At 42.8% G+C, this 22,500-nt stretch overlaps 1 protein-coding gene across 1 annotated transcript in view; it reads left to right on the top strand.

Annotated features, from left to right (window-relative positions):
• The window catches only part of rassf8a (Ras association domain family member 8a), a 75,387-nt gene that overhangs the window by 13,121 nt on the left and 39,766 nt on the right, over positions 1-22,500 (top strand). The window contains exon 2 of the mRNA XM_084334895.1: positions 15,614-15,828. Coding sequence (XP_084191021.1) covers positions 15,726-15,828 — 103 coding nt within the window. The 5' untranslated portion in view covers positions 15,614-15,725. The remainder of the gene's footprint in view (positions 1-15,613; positions 15,829-22,500) is intronic.

Genomic DNA, 22,500 nt, shown 5'->3' with positions numbered 1-22,500 from the left:
CCTGGTGGTGTTCAGTCACGGTTCAAAAACAAATGTCCACAAGTGCAATATCAATCAATAAGAATATCTTTTTTTTATCCACTTTTTCTCCCATTTTCTATATTTTCTCCCATCCCAATTTCGTATCATCCAATTCAACCCTCCCCTGTCACGAACGCTGTTTCTTGCCTCCCACAAGCCGGCTGCAATGTGGACTAAGTCATACATAGCACAAGTCCCCTCCGGTACTTGAGGTAACAGCAGTCGCATCTTTTCACCTGCGCAGCTCGATCTCTCAGTGGCGAGGAGTAAGGCTCACGCTGCCCCCGACACTTCCTGATTCTACTGCGCAGGCGCACCAACCGACCTGTAGGAGTCGCTGTCCACAACGCCCGATCCCCACCCATCAGTTTCCCACCCCCTAATACGGCCAATGTGTATTAGTACGGACGACCAGCTAAACTGAAAGCAAATGTGGAGCGCTGGGCTCGAACTGACGAGCCCAGCGTCTCCAGAATTTCGTGGCGAGTGCCTTGCCCACTACGCCACGTAGCCGCCCAATCAATAAGAATATTTATTGACTTAACCTCTTAAGCCCGGAGCCCTATTTCCTGAAAATCCACCTAAAATACATATGTAAATGCAATATTGCTCCACTTCTACAAGGTCCATTTGCATGTTCTTTGTATCTAGGGACATCTATGCTGCCCTGTCAAGGCAGACCGCAGTAACTTCAAAAAAGTGAAACTGAGAAAAATGGCTTTAAAGTTTTTTGACTTGCCATCCAAAATGTGTTATAGGTAGATAGATGATAGTACCCAGATTTAACATGTATTAATGAAGTAATCTTTAGGCATACAAAAATATGACATAATTATTTTAATTAACCCCCAAAAAGCAGATACTGCACTCTGCTGCACAGTTCCCTTAAATAATTATACAGGTAATGTACAGGCAAAGTGCAGTAACTTCAAATACAATGTTGTTTTCCCTCCAGCTTTCATAACTTAACCTAGCCATTTTATGGATCATCATCATTCCAATATATTCAGGTGTTAAATTTCATTTTCAAAATGGCTAGGTTAAGTTATGAAAGCTGGAGGGAAAACAACATTGTATTTGAAGTTACTGCAATTTGCCTGTACATTACATGTATAATTATTTAAGGGAACTGTGCAGCAGAGTGCAGTATCTGCTTTTTGGGGGTTAATTAAAATAATTATGTCATATTTTTGTATGCCTAAAGATTACTTCATTAATACATGTTAAATCTGGGTACCATCATCTATCTACCTATAACACATTTTGGATGGCAAGTCAAAACACTTTAAAGCCATTTTTCACTGTTTGGAAGTTACTGCGGTCTGCCTGGTTTTTGAGTGTGATTTTGTAGTTACTGCAGTTTTTAAAACCCCATATCTCCAAAACTGAGCGACATTAACATCTGAAACTTGGTCACAAGATAAAACATTTATTGACAAGTTCAATTTCACTCATAACAAAATTTTGACTTTTTTTGAGTTACTGCGGTCTGCCTTGACAGGGCAGTATGGACCTCAGTGAATGTATTCCCAGTGTCAGAAATATTGTGTATTACTAGGGCCTAAAAAAAATAATGGTTTGTTTCCGGTTGCCGACCGACCCTGCCGATTTAGGTGCGACCCAATATATTTTATGAGTTTTTTTTTTTTTTTTTTTTTTTTTTTTAATAAAGTTTCATAGAAATCTTAGTCAAACCTTTAGTATTATGGATATTAAACATGCTGGCAGAGTACATGCATCCATGTTGTTGTGAACATTTTAATTAAATAAATAAATAAAATAAAATAAATTCCCTATACCCATGGCCTTAACTGACAACCAACAGGAAACAAACTATATTTTTTGTTATGCCTAGGCTTGCTTAAAGGCCAACTTGCATGTTAAACCCTACTCTGCAATTATGGGTAGTTTACATCATTGGTATTAGAGCTGCCGCGATAACCGCATTACCGCGGTATCGCTGTTGCATCACGCCCACCGCAGAGTTGGGCTGAATACCGCATCACCACTGTTTTTTTTAATAATAATAAAGTAGCGCCCAGACGTTGGACTTGCGGCTCTGCAGATATACCCTACTCGGTTCCAAGCGACCCTATTGGGTAGAAGTGGTACCAGAAAAGTCATGTGAAACATTGCAGACCACTGATTGGTCAGAAGAGAGACGCGTCACACGTTGGAGTCTCTGAACAAAAACAGAAAGCCGCCATCTTTACTGCCTCGCTAAGGATGTATTTCATTCAGGATTTGTTTGCGACAGCACCAAGTGTAATAAACAGAAAAGGATGGATTCACTGTGTATTCTGCCTCATTTATTGATGAAACAAAACCGACATCAACCCAATTTACCACCGAGCGGAGAGTTTAGTGTCGCAACAAGATCGCTGATGTGTTAAGTTTGTTGTTGTCATTAGCCTAATACTAACGTCAGCAGATATACACGAGAGGTAACGTTAAACCCGGGTTGCTTGGTAGAATAGACACAATGAGGTAACGTTAGCTTTAGCACAATAGACACAACGAGAGTCTGGTTAATGTTGTTATTGATTGATTGATTGATTGAAACTTGCTGCAAGCCCTCGGACATGGCTATGCCCACGGAGCTTTCAGTGTACACAAGCGGCCCCGCCTGCATCCCCACACGGAGACAAACGGAGTAGTACCTGGCTGCAGTGGAAAAGGAACGAAGTACCAGGTACCTAAAGCGGGTCTAGTCGAGTAGGTACTATGCAGTGGAAAAGCGCCATTAGACTAGAGGCAGGCTATATATATGCTATAAAGAGTAGACTACTAAAAAAAAATGCATTCAAATTTTTTATTTTTTTGTGCGCACTGTGCGGTAATAACCGCGGCGGTAGGAAATATTTCGCAAATTTGTGCGGTATGGAAAATATCAATACCGCGGCAGCTCTAATTGGTATCTAATTTCATTATTTATTTTTTTCCATTTGACGCCGGAAATGCCACTCAGAAAGGGTTAAAAAGGTCCATGCACGAATAACATGCACGGAGCAAATGAAAAAGCTAATCAGACGCTAGCAGGGCAGTGACGTCACTCGAGGCAACTTATGCCTTATGCCCGTCCGGCGTGAATATTAAAGGCAACCAACTTGTGTTCAGCTTTTCTCTGATTGGCCACGACCCCACGCCGCTAGCCCGCCCCCTTTTGCCGCGAGTGCGGCAGGAACCTTCAAGTTCCCTGGTGCAAAATAAATCTGGTAGTTCGTTTATGACGTTAATTAATAATAAACACTGTTAGGACTCTTAATAATAAACACTGTTAGGACTATCTGACTCTTAATAATAAACACTGTTAGGACTATCTGACTCTTAATAATAAACACTGTTACAGTGTTAGGACTATCTCGATTCACGCGTCACTACTGTAACTAGAAACTCTGGGTGTCACTGTACATCAGTGTGGAGCTGTAACGTTATGCGTTATTTCGCGTTTTTAACGTCATAAACCAACGCACTACCAGATTCACTCGTCACTGTACATCAGTGGAGGCTGCTTGCTGAAGCGCCAGCGGGGCGATGCGGTGGTTTTTCCCCGGCTTCCGTGCGCCGCCGCCGGCTTGACTCGGTCCAGCTCCAGCAGCAGCGGCCGTGCTCCGTTGTACTAGAAGCCCTTCAATGACAGAGCTCTCATATTTTGCGAATGCATAAACTATATCTTAAATTATGGCTGTGTCTAATATGGCTGTCGCTTATCAATGACTTCGCGACAGCCATATTAGACACATAGCCATAATTTAAGATATAGTTTATGCATTTGCAAATATGAGAGCTCTGTCATTGAAGTGGGTGGTGGCAGTGTAACAGCGTTCACCCTGATGTAAAGTAGCGATTTTTATTGTTTTGTCATGACAAACCAATTACAGCATCCAACATATGTGTAAAGAAACAACATATTCCAGTTAACGGTATATTTTTTAATGATTCATTACGGTATAAATTAGGTTAACTGGAGCTGTGGAGGCTGCTTGCTGAAGCGCCATCGGGGCGATGCGGTGGTTTGTCCCCGCCTTCCGTGCGCCGCCGCCGGCTTGACTCGGTCCAGCAGCAGCGGCCGTGCTCCGTTGTACTAGAAGCCCTTCAATGACAGAGCTCTCATATTTTGCGAATGCATAAACTATATCTTAAATTATGGCTGTGTCTAATATGGCTGTCGCTTATCAATGACTTCGCGACAGCCATATTAGACACATAGCCATAATTTAAGATATAGTTTATGCATTTGCAAATATGAGAGCTCTGTCATTGAAGTGGGTGGTGGCAGTGTAACAGCGTTCACCCTGATGTAAAGTAGCGATTTTTATTGTTTTGTCATGACAAACCAATTACATAAGCTGGCTCTCATATTTGCGAATACAACAGCGTACACCCTGATGTAAACAAAACAAGTCATTGGGAAGCGGCGCAACTCTCTGCCACGCGGCAGCGCGGTCACGTGGCCAATCAGAGAAACGCTGAACGAAAGGCTGAACACAAGTTGGTTGCCTTTAATATTCACGCGTCCGGGTCATAGTACTACTGGCTATATGGCTCTGGCTAACGTTACCCCGCTAACGTTAGCATTATGTCTACTAGTACTGTCGTTAACCATTTGAAATCGGGCCATGTAAAAGAGTTTGGGGAACGAGTAAAATGTGCAGGTCCTCTTCGCAGACCTGTGGGGCAAAGCACTGCACGCATCATGCCGGCTAGGAAAGCTACACGTCACGGCATGTTGATACGATAGCAGCCCCTCGGATAGCACTCGGTGCATCACAGTCACGAAACGGGCTACCACGATAGCTATTAGCTAACTAACGTTAACGTTACAAGCTCAAACACATTATAACTACTACTATTGTCATAAGTTCCCTGGCTGAATACTTGTGAGGACAAAGGTATACAAAGAGGAGAGAACCATTTAAAATCGGGCATTCATGCCGGCTAGCAAGCTACACGCCACGGCATGTTGATACGATAGTAGCCCCCTAGTAGCCCCACTCGGTGCATCAGTCACGAAACGGGCTACCACGATAGCTATTGGCTAACTAACGTTAACGTTACAAGCTCAAACACCTTATAACTACTACTATTGTCGTGTCCATAAGTTCCCTGGCAGAATACTTGTGAGGACAAAGGTATATAAAGAGGAGAGAACCATTTTAAATCGGGTGATGTTAGGAGTTTCGAGAATGCTGGCTACCAAGCTAGCTAACTTAGCTACTAACGTAATAAACACTATGTACAACGACACAATGATTTACATTATTACAAATATGGTAACGTGGTTGAGGCTTTTACAAATGGTGGTTAGCTTTAGAGATGAATGGCTATGATCACGGAGCAATAGTGTTAGGTGAAACAGAGACTAGCTCCTCGGCTAGTAGTAGCAAGGCTCTCTGCTTCCTGCCACTACCTGCTGTGACTCTCGGGAGCCCCTCGCTGCCCTGCACCTTGTGTGACGTCATCATTAAGATGACACACGCACGTTATGAACCATGGATTAAAATATGCATGTGCGTGGAGGGGTTGTGGTTTGGTCGACAAAATGTTTGATAAAAACGCTAAAACTGGGTAAATTTCGATATTTTTTTCCCCCTCTTCATGAAAGTCACCGTTGCCCTAGTCACATTGTTTATTGAACAAAAATACAACCTGCAAGTTGGCCTTTAAATTGTGATGAAACGAAGGAGAATATGAATTATGATTTTTCTTTGCATCTTTGACTGAATAACACCATGCTAAAAATGACTGCCACTGAGCTTGTTCAGTACCTTCTTGAGATCACGTGTACAAATAATCTAAGGAAATGAATAAAGGCAAGATTATTAACACTTTCCGTGCCAGCAGGGGGTGCCTGAAATAGGCGCTTGAGTGCCAACGTTGTAGTCAATGCAGGGCGATCATATTTGCGAACGCATAAACTATATCTTAAATTATGGCTGTCGAATACGCCCGTCGCTTATCAATGACTTGTTTGCAGTCAACATTGTCGAAACGGATTGTTTTTTAATCGGTTCATTTCCGTTTTATACCATTTTGAAAAACGCTAGTTTTTTCAAACTTAAAAAAATATTTAATTGCGCTTTACTGTAATACACAAAACACGTTGAAATTTTTCGGCCTATTTATGAATAGTTTTCAAATAAACGCTAGATTATCGATAGTATGTGTACTTATGCACGCTATAGAAGCGGAAAATCTATCTTATTTCCTGATCAGCACACACACACTCACAGCCACACACACACACATGGGAAACGTTGATATATTGGTGAAAACAGCTCTGATTATCCCAAGACTGGTAAAATAGATTCCTTACCTCAGATCAGATGTTCTCCAAAAAGATTATTCCAATTCCTGATCGCCATTCCAAATATCGATCGCGTTTATTGATCCAACGCTGGGTGGTCGAAAGACATATTCCACGCTGTTCTGATGGTGGGCAATGAATGGGATCGGCTCGGATTACATGCCTGACAAGTAAAATGTGGAATCCGGACTATTTTTTTCCCATCCATTTCATTCAGTCCAATCCAATGGGGTGCAATACCATCCGGAGAGACGATAGGGTATTTTCCCTGTTCGAGCTCAGACAGATCCCCACTGGTAACGTGAGGCTAGATTGATGACAAATTTATGGAAATCGATAATAAAAAAAATTACGATTAAAAACTAGATTTCTCGTCTGTTGGCACTCAACGCATGGCATGAACTAACGAGATTTCTCGTGGCTGGCACTCAAAGTGTTAAACAGAAGGTTTTGTAGATACAGTACTGAATTCTCCTATCCGGACCAATGCAATTTGAAATATTATTATAGAATAGCAGCCCTATAAATGACTTTATTATAGCCAATTCGCACATTTATGGATTGGGCCAAATCTTATCTTTCAAATGGCCGAATTCAATTTGGATTTAGTAGGCTTGCATATGTACAGTAGGCTTCTTATTCTTGCAAGAGCTCCGCCATTTTGAAACTGATTTCAAATCGGATGGTTGCTAAATGCTCAAAATAGGGGAGACAAACTAACTGCGCTCCAATATATGCCAATAACGTCAGTTTTGTGATATATAATCCCGAGTAAGAAAAATAAAAAATAATAATCGGGAAGTAATTTTCTTTCAGAAAGCTAGAAGCCTTTGCGAAGTGTAGTTCTTAAAAATTCCAACGCTCATTGAAAGCTCTGGATGTCATCTTCTCAAAATGACTACATTCACAGACGGCCGGTAATTCAAAATGGCCGATTTCTGCAATCCCAACAAATTTTTTTTTAAACTAAAATCACACTAACACTTTAACCTATTGGTAAACAAACGTATTTATGAAAATATACATTATAACTGCTGTTGTGACATGGTTATGATTATTCTTGAATACGTTTGGAGAAAAAACGATAATTATGTCGGGTCAGTCTGGAGGGCTTGATTTATGACGTGATGTAATTTACAGTCCGGCCCCGGACCGCACGGGCGGAACGGGTTAAAGCAGGATATAGTTCGATGGGCAAATAGACTGGTCGTAATACAGTCCGATGTCCAAAACACAAAACAGGCTCTCGTACAGAAAAAGGATTGTTAAGGGCCACGGAAGCATTCACATATCTAGGGATTTTTATGGCCAAATCACCGATAGAGCTCTTCGCAAAAAAATTCCGTCCTCTGCTGGATCGCTTTAAGCTAGATCTGACGAGATGGTCCTCTCTCGCTTCTGGGAAGGGTTAACCTGATAAAGATGGTGGTCTTACCCCGATTTCTATACGCTTTTCAGCATATACCAATATTTATTAATAAAGCCTTTTTCACTTCAATTGATCAACTTATAGGTTCATTCCTGTGGGGTAACAAAAGAGCACGTATTAAGAGGACGATCATGCAACTTCCCAAATCGGAAGGGGGTTTGGCTTTGCCCAATCTTCGCTATTACTATTGGGCATGTAATATAAACAAACTCCTTTACTGGAGGACCAGGAGGGAGGAAGAAGACCAACCCCAATGGGCTCGGATGGAAGTCTCCTCTTCAAAGTACTCACTCTGGTCTGTGGCAACATCCCAACTACCCATTTCGATCCCTATTAAACAGGTGGCTCGGAACCATGACGGATACTTTGAAAATCTGGAATCAGTTTAGGAAACAATTTGGCCTACACGCTCCGTCGGGGCTAGCTCCAATCTCTCGTAAGCACCTATTCTTACTGTCCTGTATTCAGAAGTTGGGCGAACAAAGGTTTGCTAACCATTAATGACCTCTACTCCGGGGGTGTGTTCTCGTCGTTTGCAGAACTATCAAAAAAATTTGGTCTCCCAAATTCCCACCTTTTCCGTTTTTTTCAGATCAGACATTTTGTTCAGAACCAATTCCCTGTCCGTCCTCCAGACTCTAGGACTGACCCTCTCCTATCGCTCGGTACTGGGCGGAAAGGGCTCGTCTCAATTTTATATGATAAAATATTTTGGATGAACCCAACTTGCTTAGACTCCCTAAAAGCCAAATGGGACGAAGATCTGGGAATTATCATTACAGATGAACAATGGGATCATATATTAGACCTTGTACACACTTCCTCTATATGTGCAAGACACAGTTTGCTGCAGTGTAGGATCCTGCATAGGGTTCACTACACCAATGCGAGGTTAGCAAAGATATACCCGGATAGAACGGATGCGTGTAATAGATGTAAACAATCCCCAGCCGATTATATGCACATGTTTTGGACGTGCCCCAAACTCACAGAGTTTTGGACTGCAATATTTGATACACTGAGTAGGGTCTTGGGTGTGACGTTAGACCCTGATCCACTCACTGCCTTTTTCGGTATCCCGAATACCCCTTCGATCGCATCTAGGGCAGCAAAACGAGTTGTGGCGTTCACTACCCTCCTCGCTAGGAGACTTATTCTCTTTAAATGGATACACCCTTCCCCACCCACTCACAACAGATGGATACATGAGATACTACATTGCGTTAAGCTTGAGCGAATCAGATTCTCCCTAAAGGGCTCCCTTGAAACATTCCATGTGACCTGGCAACCATTTCTGCAACACATCGATACCCTGACTATCAATGAATAGACTTAGAAAGGATAGAGCTTTACACTTCTAACTGCACTTCCTTATCTTTTATTATTATTTTATTTTATTCCTATTTTCTAATCCCCCCCCCCCCCCCCCTTCCCTGTCCTGGTATGTATGGGTGTGAATGAGACCCCCGGGGGCTGGGTGGGTAACTGGGGGAGGGAGAGGGGAACGGGAGACGCAGCTGCAGAAGGTCAAACTACTCAAGAATTACCACAATACTATAGGCAGGGGTGGGGGAAAGAGTGAAATAATCTCATTGATGACTTTCTTCCACAGCCACAGCCGTGCTAGAGAGTTTTCTTTCTGTGTTTTTAGTTCTTTCTTTACTTCTTTTTATCTAAATATTTGTGCATAATACAGATGGGTCTGATTGATATTATTATTGTTTTTTTGTTTTTCTTTCCCAGTAGCATCTATGCTGTATGTTTGGATGTTTTGCAGATGTGTTTTCAACAACTTCGGTGTGGGGGGGATGGGGTGGGTATGAGGAAGGGGAAGGGGAAGAAAAGAAAAAAAGATAGAAGATGTATGATGTTGACAATTGTAAGTGTACAAACTACTTTTCCTGTAATAAAGAAATTTATAAAAAAAATTAAAGAAAAAGGATTGTTCAATACTCAGAGTAGTCATCCGGTCAAGGGTCATTACACAAGGGGGTTTTTCAGCCAGTCTAGGGTCCAGTACACAATGAACACCTTCTCGCCTTCACCTCTCCTCTCACTACCTCTCACCTCGCAAAACTCCGTACACAACAATCTCTCTCTCAATACAACAACTCCTACCTCACCTCCTCTCAACTCAACTCTCTCTATCCTAGTGTATTTGTAGTGTGTGTGTGCATGTGGGTGATCTAATGATGCACAGGTGTGTTATATCATCAGCTACCTAATTGCTTCCACTCCTCCCGTGTCAGTAATATCTCCCATCCTTCACATATCCATGCGACGGGCGGTGATATCTGCCACAAAATATATATATATATATAATCTACTTGTCGTACAGAACTTGTAAGTCGCTTTGGATAAAAGCGTTAGCTAAATGACTAAATGTAAAATGTAAATGTATAATCTGTACATACCTGCATATAATCCTTTTTACATATCTGTACTAGATTATATATCTGTACATATCGCTTACTAGTTACACTGCGTGCTGGCCAGTATGACTTACTTTACTACCATAGTGTCTTTAGTTTATACCTGTATCACTGTACATATTAATACTACAACTCTGTACATACATCTGATTAGCACTATTACTCAGTAGTACTAATATATTGTGGCGACCGTCGCGGCACGCCACTGATAAAGGGATGTCGCGGCGCAAGAAACAGGCTCCACGTCATCCGGACAGAGGGGAATCCCAGAAGTGACTGCAAGTGGCACCCACAACACGTCGCTCGCCGACGAGGAATTCCGGACTGGCGAGACAATGCTGACGCGTCACGTCTCAAGGCGAGGTGGCCGGGATACGGCGAGCGGGGCAAGACAGCTCGGCCGTTTGGCGCGAGGAACGGGCACGATTATAACGTTTCCTTACTTCCCCGTTCCCCCCCAGATATCCGTAGCGGACGGAGTGGAGGCATTTAGGTAGATGTTTAGCACTGATGGAACACACACACATGCGCAGCACTGTCACACACACTTCACACGCACGCATGCCCGACACACCCACTAGTTGATTAGTACGGATAAGATACACCTGCGCATAATTAATTGACACATCCCATGTGCACACACTGGTACCACACCCTACATTAACACTAGGATAGTGAGTCAAGTTGAGCGAGTTGGAGTGGTATAGTTGTGTAAAGTGCGAGATTGAGTATTCAGAGTTGTGACAGTGAGAGGTTAGTGGAAGGAGAGGAGAAAGCAAGTAGGTGTTCTGTGTGTATCGGACCCTGGACTGTAGGCCTGCCACGATAACACATTTTGCTGGGCGATTAATTGCCCCCGAAAATATCGCGATAAGCGATATTATTGCGACCGGTTAGAGAATTTTTTTTGAGAAATTTATTTCCCAAAACTTTTATTTTGAAGCCCACCGCTCCGTCTTTTCCGGTGTTTGACTTTTATTTTGAAGCCCACCGACCGGACCGGAAGTATTGTTGTTATTATCCTAAGCAGAAACTATGAGCCGACAACATGTCTCGTCCGGTAACCGGTTCTGTTTTTGAGCTAATGATAAAACAAATTGTTGGTGAACAACTACCTTTCGGTTAGTTTTAACGTTAGCTACTAACGTTAGATGCAGCTACTACAGGCAATCAACGATGAGGAGGAAGCGTCAAAGCAGTAATAGAATAGCTGTGGTGCGTAAGCACTGCAGCACGACTCGAAACTACCGGAGTGTTATAATAAATTAATTCATGTTTAACTTGTCCCCGTGTCCAGTCCTTTAACGTTATTCTGTGTTGTACTTGTAGCTATGCTATACGTTGTATTTCGTTTGTTAGATATTTAGCTAATGTTGTTAGCATGGAATGAGAATCAAAGCTCTATCTTTCATCTTTATTTAGCAGTCCAGTTTCTCCGGGCAGTAGCGAGTAACTACTTGGGTCTAAAAATAGCTAACGTTACACTACAAATAATGCTACTTGGTTAAAAGGAGCAACACTATTGAGAAATGTCTATGTGGCGTTGCCCCACGGAGCTCCCGTGCTGTACTCTAACGTCAGCGGCCCGCCTCCCAACACGGACAGTGACTGAAGGGGCACTGGTTCCGCCTCATTAAAACAAACGCGCAAATAGCAATTAATCGCGCCGTCAAAATCATTGCATTCATTTTAATTATCGCAGCAATTAATCGATTTATTGCTTATCGCGGCAGGCCTACTGGACTGGCTGAGATTCCCTCTTGTGTACTGACCCTGGACTGGACGACTAGGGTTGGGCATTGTTTCGATTTGAACGATTCCGATTCCTGTTCTGAACGATTCTCGATTCCGATTCTTTGAGGTGCAGGTCACAGCTTATTTCGCAGGAGAATTTTATTTTATTTTTTTGAAAATTAAAAAAAAAAATCATACTATTCACATTTTCAGTTGACTTTATACAGTTTAATTTGGTTGCTGTACTGTAACTAGGGTATTAACCCATTCTTCACCAGGCATTGTACCCTTCTTATACCATCCTCTGCCAGCTCTATTTGTCTATGGAGATGTTCACCTACTTTGCAGGGCTATAACTTTTTAAATTGTATTGCTAAATTGACATTACTATGGCCCATTCAACATCGATTAGCTATTGTTCAGGGTGTAGGAACGTTTAACTTTTTCATTCACACATTCATACTAAAATACTGTCCAGAGTTATGTTATCGTTTTCTGCAGTAATTCATAGAACGTGAGTTATAGCCATTTATGCATATATTACATCATCAAATGCAGTTTGCTAGCGATTGACGTCAGATAAAAAATGTCAATTGTACAAGGTCCTAAACGTCATGACTCATCATCTGCTGGTGACCGGAGGGCGGGGGGGTCGTTTATAATGCAATGACTGACGTTAAATGAATCATGTAGCAAAAACGCTGAAACTCACAGCAGCTTCCTCTTACCGTTGGGTGATTAGCGTGGAGCAAAAAGATCGCTATTATGGGATGTTGATCTAGAGATGAACCATTTCCGGGTTGTATAATACTATATACGTCCAAATAACGTTGTTTATTGAGTTATGGCAACCGATCGATTATCCAGTGTGTCGAGATGGAGCCCCGGGAGCGATAGCGAGTGGCGGACGGAATAGGGGGGACACCAAGCACTTCCGGCCCCACTTCCCCACTTCCGGCTGGCCGATCGGCCACCAGGTGGCGATATTGAACCGTTGGAGAGTTGAGTGGAGATCCACAGCACCCGTCAAGGATCAGTCGGTGAAATATGAATACCATGACGAAAATTTGAAATATTGATCTCGATGACGGCGTAATCCGTCATTGGCAGATTAAGCATGGCGAGGAATGACGTCTTAATCCGTCAATGGCGGAGAATGGGTTAATTAACAAAGTAAATTAAAAAAAAAAAAAATCTTACTTCCGGTTCCAGAACCGGAAGTTAGGAACCGGTTCCTAATTAGAACCGGTTTTCTGCCAAACCCTATGGACTACTGACCTGAATAGTGATCAATCCCCTTTTCTGGCAACAAACCTCCTTTGTGTATCGACTAGGGATGGGTACCTTTCACATTTGAATCGATACCGGTACCCAACGGTACCTTTTTTCGGTACTTTAGTCTCAAGACATTTTATTTACCTACCTCAGTCGTAAAAAAAAAAATCCAAACATCAAATAACTACAATTTCGACAGTTTTCGGCTTGCCATTGCTCCGACTGCTTTGTTGTTTAATCAAGTCAAATCCTAGGTAAGCATATATTGTGCGTGTGAACGTTGACATGAAAAGAAAAAGTAAAAAAAAAAAAAAAAACGTTTTATTTTATTTTTTTCTGTTTCTCACTTATTCGATACTCGGTAGTACCGACGTGTTTCGGTTCGGTACCTCAAAAGTACCGAATTCGGTACCCATCCCTAGTATCGACCCCCGGACTGTCTGACCATTCTATTGCCTTTCGTGTGCTTGTGTTGAGTGGGACATTGGGAGGCGCAGGCTGCTGGCTTTTGAAGTTATTTGTGATTTAAATAAAGTGAACAAAAGAGACTGTGGAAATTGCAAGTTCTTGTGGGTTTTTGGACTGGCGAGCCTGTATTCTATAAGGTTTGTCACAATATATATATTTTATACCCAGTTTGATCACCTGCTGTATATTACTATTGCACTTTACGGTTATATTTTCACTCTCGTTGGATGCCAAACTTCTCTTTGTTGTACTAACGTCACATTTAATATAATCTAATCTCCGTTTTGGTAGCTACTAGTACAGTAGGTCTCATCGGCATCACAAGCCAAACAGTCTGTCTCTGTGAGGCAGTCTGAATCCAGTTCATGACACACTGTCGCATGTCGTCCTCCCGCTCTCCTTTTCATTTTAAACCTTTATTTAAACTCGAAAGGCAACTGAGGTTTCCCTCATTTACAGCCATGTGTTGAGTGTACATACAGAAATGAGCATAAAAGTATATAAAATCACACAGCATATAAAATCAATCGACAATAAGATGAGGCAAAGAGCAAGGATAACAATCAATTAAAACACATACAACTTGATTGACAAAGGTTGGAGATCAATGTTTTAAACTGCAACAGAGAGCGGAGAATCTCCAGCTTTAGGACTGGAGTTCATTCCATGAGCTAGAGGCATCATAGCAAAATGCAGATTTACCCTGTTCAGAGCAAACTCGGGGGACCTTAAGGACCTGGAGCTAGAACGGGTTCCAAAATTCCATTCCAATAAAATAAAAAAATAAATAATTTAGGACCTGCTCAGAGGTCATTAATCGGCATGCATGCGATGCATGTATGCGATTCGTCTCTGCGATTAACCCATCCCGTCGTCCTTCCCCCCCAAGGGCAGCTGGGAGCAGACAGGCGCAACGTGAGCCGCGCCAGGGGACCAATCCAAGTGCTCCTGTCCGTCTTCGTCAAGGACGCCACAGCGTTAGCGATCTTGTTGTTGTGCATGTTTTTCCATTGGGTTTATCTTATCGGGGGGGGGGGGGGGGGGGGGGGGGGGGGGGAAACCCTTGCGAGCACGGGGAGAACATGCAAACTCCACACAGAAAGGCCTGGGAGATACCCCACCTGGGTAACTGGCATCATGGAAACCTGGTCCCCAAGCGGGAATCGAACCTTGCTGTGTCGCCTCACAGTGGTGTAGTGGTTAAAGCCATCTCCTTATGATGTAGTATAAGGAGATGGCTTACCAATAATGTAGTATAAGGAGATGGCTTATCAATAAGGGCCTTAAAAATTAACAAATACCAGTGCTTGCACTTCTCCATCAGTGAGGACCAGCCAACCTTCTCATAAGGATAGTGATGAGTATATATCATTAGTAGGGGTGTAACAATGCATCGCAATGTATTGATCCTAAGGTGACGATTCGACTGTATTGATTTGAAAATGTTAGAATCTATTACAATTGTTGTTTTTTGTTTTGTTTCCCCAGCCACATTTGTGTACCGGTATTAATTTTTTTTTGGGGAATTAACTGATCGAAGATCAATCTAATCTAATCGTGGTCAAATGAGAATATTTCATGATGCATTGAATCATAATCGAATCGTTGTGGGGTCAAATATTTACACCCCTAATCATTAGTGATGAATCTTAGGGCAGAGTGATGTACAGAGTCCAGGGATTTAAGGCCGCAGCATGCCTATAAATTACATCGCCATTGTCCAGGACTGATTAGAGAACTGCTAATGATGTTGATGTAGTATAAGGTGGCCGTGTGGTAGCTTACCAATAAAGGGCTTAAAAATTTACAAATACCAGTGTTTTCCCATCATTCTGTCTGCCGCAGTACTAGAAGTTGAAATGCCTAAAGTAAATGTACCTAAAAAGAAAATGTGTGGACCAGCGCATTGCCTCCCTGACCAGCTCCTTCCTGTTCCTCCTCCTGCAGCGAGGAGGTGACCAGAGGCCAGAGGGACCTCAGCCGCTCCAGAGCACCGCTGGAGCCTCCAGGAATGCAGAGGCGGAGCCACCGCAGCCGCCCCCCTCGTACCTGACCCGACATGGAGCTCAAGGTCTGGGTGGACGGGGTCCAGAGGGTGGTCTGCGGGGTCACAGAGGCGACCACCTGTCAGGAAGTCGTCATCGCTCTGGCCCAGGCGATAGGTAGTTTTTTTTTCTTTTTTTCCATAATGTTTTTTTATTATCGTTTTCCCGTTTCCCTTTTCAAAACACATACTGTGAAAAAACTATTACATTCAGAGATACGCACACACACATTCAACCTGCAGCAAATCAATTGGAATTTAAATGGTTATAAAAATACAAATAATAAGAATAAAACTGAATTTGATCATTTCCTTTTTAAGCAGTGCTCACATTTCCATTTTTCATGAGACATATATGGTTCCCAGAGTGGAACAAAGTCTTTCTCTTTGCCCTTGGCAAAGTAAGTCAGTCTTTCCAGACTGATACCGTCTGAAAGTTCTTTAATCCACATTCTGTGTCGGGAGCATCCATATTGTAGGGTTGCCGCGGTGATGTGGAATTTCCCATGACTAATAAACCATGTGACAACACCGGTATTAGCAGTGACAAAATTACGCTCGATATCTGTAGGGCGCTTACTTTGATCTTTAACATTATGCGGCTACATTGATCTGTTGTGTCTGTCTGCTTTTTAATTAGTTGTCAATAGGGGTGTAAAGGTACACTTATCCGTACCGAACCGAATCGTTTCAGTGTGTACCGTACCGTACTGAACGGCTGTGTAGTGTACCGAACGAATACAACAGTATGTTAACACTTTGAGCGCCACGCCGGGTTTTCCTTTTTACCGGCTGAATGCCACCATCGGCGCCAATGTTAACGTTAATATCGCCTAATCTATGTTTTAAATTATGGCTATGTGTCTAATCTGCCCATCGCATTATCAAAGACTATTTTCCAGTCAGTGCTGTCAAGGCAGATTGTTTTTTTATCGCGGCATTTCCGTTTCGGAGCATTTAGAAAAGCACCCGTTTTCAGATAAAAAACAGCCCATTCTGGAGCATTCTATGAAAATCGCCTTTTACTGGAATATTCCACAACGTTGATATTCGTCGGCCTTTTTATGAATCGTTTTCAAATAAACGCTAGATGATCAATATTATACGTGCACGCAAGCACATTCGAGCCGCGCACGGATAATCGCCCCGTTGATTTCCTCATGGACTTTTACAGTGAAACCGAAAGAAGACATTTCACAAAACAGCTTATAACTTCATCAAACTTACTCTGATTATCCTAACACTGATAACATAGAGTCCTTACCTGACATCAGATGGTATCCAACTGGTATATTCCAATTCCTGATCACCATTCGAAAAAATCGATACGTGTATGGATCCAACGCGATACAGTAGAACTCCATGATCAGCGGGGATCTGAGGTTCCAGAATGAACTGTGGTAACCCCGGCTGGATCAGTGGACTGGAAAATGTGGAGTACCGGATTATTTTCATTTTCATTGAGTCCATTCCAAAATCACTTATGTCATCTGGGAGACGACAGGGGGCGCTTTTTTCCACAATGATCGCCGGCGCCGCTCGGCTATACTCGGGTAGGCTCGGGTGATGCAATATGATTTCAGATCGCTAAAAAAAAGAATTATCCGAGAAATCTCGTGAGTGGCTTTCAACCACCTATAAAAAAACACGAGATATCTCGTGAGTGGCACGGAAAGAGTTAACCACTAACCACCGCCCACCGGGGGCTGTTTTTTTTCAAGTCTATTATTAATTTCAATATACAGGGTTCGTACGGGTGCTGGAAATCCTTGAAAATGCTTGTATTTCAATGGGGTGTTTTCAAGGTTTGAAAAGTGCTTGCATTGTGTATAAAGTGCTGGAAAGTTATTGAAATTGTAATTGCACTGTATATACTTTCATAATAAATCGCTATCTGACTGAATAATTAGGTTTTAACTTTTTAGATGAAGAAATACAATTTCTGAGATTTCCTTTCACGCAAAAAGAGGAGTCCTCTCTCGAGCCTCGCCACTCGCATGCCCGCCCCGCCAACGGCACCCCCCGCCCCTCCTGAAAAGCTTGCTTTAATCCCAGTAACGTTAGCGAGCTAACGTGAGCAAGCTTCTTATTTAATTCTTGAAGACGTTAGTGAGCTAGCGTTGCCACAGACGGCTATGTTTATTGTTCATGTTGACACCGTATATATTAACACTTTCAGTGCACAGCAGGGGGTGCACGATTTAGTGCTTGAATGCCCACCATCCACTTCAATGTTCAAGTTCAAGTTCTTTAATAGTTGTCATACAGAAGTACAGAATACTTTCATACAAAATGCTTCTTACTGTTACGCTCCAGAGACTGTGCTAGACAAGATAGTATCTAATAACATAATAACATAATATAGCATGAATTTAGAAGAAGAAAATGAGGTCACAGTTGTTCGGTATAGACATATGTACAATGTTCTGAGTTACCATATAATATACAATACACAATACTATGCAGTGTACTAATGTACAGTACTATCTAGTGCAAAGCAGAAATGGGATGAGGTACAATTTTAGGTACAATTTACAGTAAGGTGTACGAGTTGTAGTGCAATCCTTCATCCATAAATATAAAGTGTGGGGAGTGGGTGCTACAGTGTGTTTGTTTAAAGTGGGTGTGTGCTATAAAGTGTGTGTAGTGGGTGCTACAGTGTGTTTGTTTAAAGTGAGTGTGTGCGTGTGGATGTGTGTGCTATGTGTGTTTGGTGGTTGTTGTTGTGTAGTGTTCATTCATTGTTCGTTTAGCAGCCTGATGGCCTGGGGATAGAAGCTACTTCTGAGTCTTTCTGTGCTCGCCTTGAGACTCCTGTATCGCTTGCCTGACGGCAGCAGTTCAAAGAGGCAGTTGTTCGGGTGGCTCGAGTCCTTAATAATTCTCTAAGCCTTCCCCTTGCAACGCTTGTAGTAAATGTTCTGGAGGGTGGGGAGCCCCCCTCCAATTGTGCGTTCGGCTGAACGTGTCACTCTTTGTAGTCTGCTTTGGTCTTTTGCAGTGCTATTCCCAAACCAGGAGGTGATGTTGCCGGTCAAGATGCTCTCTATTGTACATGAGTAGAAGTTCTTAAGGATCTTCTGGCTGACTTGGAACTTCCTTAGGCGCCTGAGGAAGTAGAGGCGTTGTCGTGCCTTCTTCACCACACTGTTAATGTGTATGGTCCATGTCAAGTCCTCGGATATGTGGGCTCCGAGGTACTTGAAGCTGTTGACTCTCTCAACCGGTGCCCCGTCGATGCTGAGGGGGCTGTAGTCCTTGACCCCCGACCTCCTGAAGTCCACAATCATCTCCTTTGTTTTGCTGACGTTCAGGGAGAGGCTGTTTTCCTGGCACCATCCCGCCAGGACCTTGACCTCTTCCAGGTAGGCCCTCTCGTCGTTGGCAGAGATCAGGCCCACCACCACTGTGTCGTCAGCAAATTTGACGATTGTATTGCTACTCCGCTGAGCCACACAGTCGTGTGTGTACAGGGAGTAGAGGAGGGGACTCAGAACACAGCCCTGGGGGGCCCCTATGTTGAGGGTGATGGATGTCAGATCCATCCACAATGTTAGCGTTAATATCGCCTAATCTATGTTTAAAATTATGGCTATGTGTCTAATCTGCCCATCGCTTATCAATGACTCATTTTCCAGTCAACATTGTCGAAGCGGATTGTTTTTTTATCGGTTCATTTCCGTTTTATAGCATCTTGAAAAGCCCTCGTTTTCAAGGAAAATAAAAATATTCCATAATGAACGGAATATTCTAGAATACACAAAACGTTCAAATTTTTCGGCCTATTTATTAATCGTTTTCAAATAAACGCTAGATTAATATCGATAGTATATGTGTACGTATGCACGCTGGGGCCGCGATCTGATATCTGATCTGATATATTTCCTGATCGCTCGCACAGCCAAACAGCCATATGACACATAGGGGAAAAGCTTATATCTCCGTGAAAACGGGTCTGATTATCCTAAGACTGGTAAAATAGATTCCTTACCTGAGATCAGATGGTATCCAAAAAGATTATTCCAATTCCTGATCTTCATTCCAAAAATCAATCCTTTTATTGATCCACGCTACATACTGTAAAACACATATTACACGCTGTTCTGAGGCTCCACAATGACTGGGATCATCTCCGGTTACATGCGTGAGAAGTAAAATGTGGATTCCGGAATTTTTTTTTCTCATCCATTTTCATTGAGTCCATTCCAAAAGGGTGCATTACCATCTGGGAGACGATAGGGGGCGCTTTTTTCACATCTGAGCTCCTGGTGGGGCTGGTTTCCCAACGGTAGACTCGGTTGATGGAATATGAATTCAGATCACTAATAAAAAAAAAAATCACGCTAATTATCGTGCTGGGCATTCAGGGGGCGGGCTGCTAACATGTGTTATGTCGTGGCTGGCATTCAAAGTGTTAAGGTGAGTTAATAAATGCACTGCTCCGCTCTGATAAACTGACTCTTCGGTCAGAGCGTCCAGTCTGCACAACTTGAGTGCGCTCGCTCTGACACACTGAAAGCCAATTTACCTTCAAACTAGTTTCGTTTAGCTAACGCCATTATGCATCGGAGCTGTGGTTTCGCTGTGATCAACATGGCTAACGAGCAAATCAATTATTTTATTCTTATTTTAAAGAATGTTCTGTAGGATATGTCGGCAACATAAGAAGCCAGGCAGCTACTAGGGGTAGCTGTTTGTGTGAAATAACAAGAGAGGAGACTAGAACGTGCATCAACTAACTGTGCGTCTGTATTGCAACCAATAACATGGGCATCATACAGCTTACACCCTGGTCCCTGCTGGGATGTACCAACTGAAACCACCACTGTGGGGGGGTTATATAAAAATCCTAGGTTGATTTGATTTTGTATACATTTTAAGGCTCAATGAGCTGATTGACTGCCTACCTCAAAGACTGTTCTCTTATTTTGCACAGTAAATATTTGATTGAAATTTAAGTTTTATCTGGTGATTATTTGAGTGATTGTTTCATATTGGCTCAGACAGGTTATATAGGATGCCAAGTCTACATCATTTTGGTTGTTTATAGCACAATAACATCTGATTTAATGTGATGGAAGAAGTAAAATTATCATTTTGAGTAAATATTTAATTTACCACAGCCGCATAAGATGCTGGAAAAGCTTGAAAATGCACCTTGAAAAAGCTTGAAAAGTGCTTGAATTTTGCTTTGGAAAAGGTGTAAGAACCCTGAATATAGAATATTCGTTGACAGCCCTAGAAGTACAATTAGTTACTGCACACTACATCACCCCTGAGTGGAACATGGAAAGCCAAACTTTCCCCCACTGTACCGAAAACCCGTACCGAACCTTGACTTCAAAACCGAGGTACGTACCGTGGTTTTTGTGTACCGTTACACCCCTAGTTGTCAATGATTAGTATCCATTTGTTGGACAGACAGAGTTTACGTTATGGTTATGATTTTAAAATAAACCAACAGATGGTAATACCTTCCATCACTTTTCTATCTGTTCATTGATGGATTGATCAATGTAGCGCATTGATCACATACTGTGCAAACATACTGTTGCTGGTCTGGACTGATCCTCTGAGGTCCTCTCCAGTCCAGCATTCACTGCTGCAGGTTTAATCTGAAATATTTCCAAATCCTCTGCTATCATTGTGTAACGTGTCGTATCTAGAACTTCTTTCTCTCCTACTAATCTAATAATCAGGGTAGGACAACGTCGATCCTCCCTTTTAGGGTACACCGACCCTTGTCCAACTCATTAGGGCAGGATAACACCGAAGTTGTCAGAAGTGTGACCTTTCAGGATGTAAACCTTTGTTCTGTAGTGGCACATAATGCAGTGGTAAGCTCATGTAAATGTGAATGCCGAGGGACATGGAACAAATCGGCGTTCTGTATCTGTTCTTTGTTTCTAATGTTGTCGTTTGTTAGCGCGCCATACTGTGTGTGGGTGAGCTGTGCGTTGGCTGCGAGCGGCTCACAGTCCTGTTCCCCTCCTGGCTTACTAACGATCATCCTGTGCACATTAGGGCCTCCCTCGCTGCTCCTCATGTGAGGAACACATTCCATACATCAATACCTGGAAAAATAATAGGCTTCTTGTGGATTCTAATTTGTTTCCCCTCAGCCTCTGCGCACACTTTGAGTTATTGTACTTTTTATAGGGGGAGAAATTAACCCCTGTGCTCCGTCCTCCTCCAGTTTCTCCCTTTTGTACCTTATTATTGTCGGGCCGTGATCCGAGCAGCACTGGCCGCTGCGTTCGGCTCACATCTGCCTATATGTAAACGGAGGAGAGAGCAAAATTGGCCCGGTTTTGGGCGGGTGGGGGGGGGGGGGGGGGGGTGTGTGTAAGAGTATGAACGATGGATGATAACATAATCCACATTCCATTGTTTAAACATACTCTGGAGTGTGCGTTTGGTCTGGAAATGTGCTTTGTGGGAATCGGGGACGTTGTGATAGCGCCAGTATCAACCTCTCTCTCCTCCAGCCTGGCCCGCCCGCCTGTTTTCTATCGGAGGCCTGGGGATCTGTCGCGGCACTCTGAGGTTCAACTGGGTCGGTGCTCGGTGTATCGGTGCACCGCGCCCACAATTTGCTCGGCGCAGCGAAAAAGGCAGTGGATATAAATGGGTTTGGGAGCGCGCCGGTGCACTTGTCACATTCTATCTGAACGGGCCATTAATTATCAAGCTAGCAACGCATTCTATGAGTCACAACATGCAGAGACATTAATAAATGTTTTACTTTTTATTTGCTCCTGGTGTTTTTTAACTCCTCGTCCATTTTTGA

The sequence above is a fragment of the Notolepis coatsorum genome, assembly GCF_963971535.1.
Source record: "Notolepis coatsorum genome assembly, chromosome: 18".
Classification (NCBI taxonomy): domain Eukaryota; kingdom Metazoa; phylum Chordata; class Actinopteri; order Aulopiformes; family Paralepididae; genus Notolepis; species Notolepis coatsorum.
Note: the sequence above shows the minus strand (reverse complement) of the source record. Positions and strands in the feature narration are given on the sequence as shown.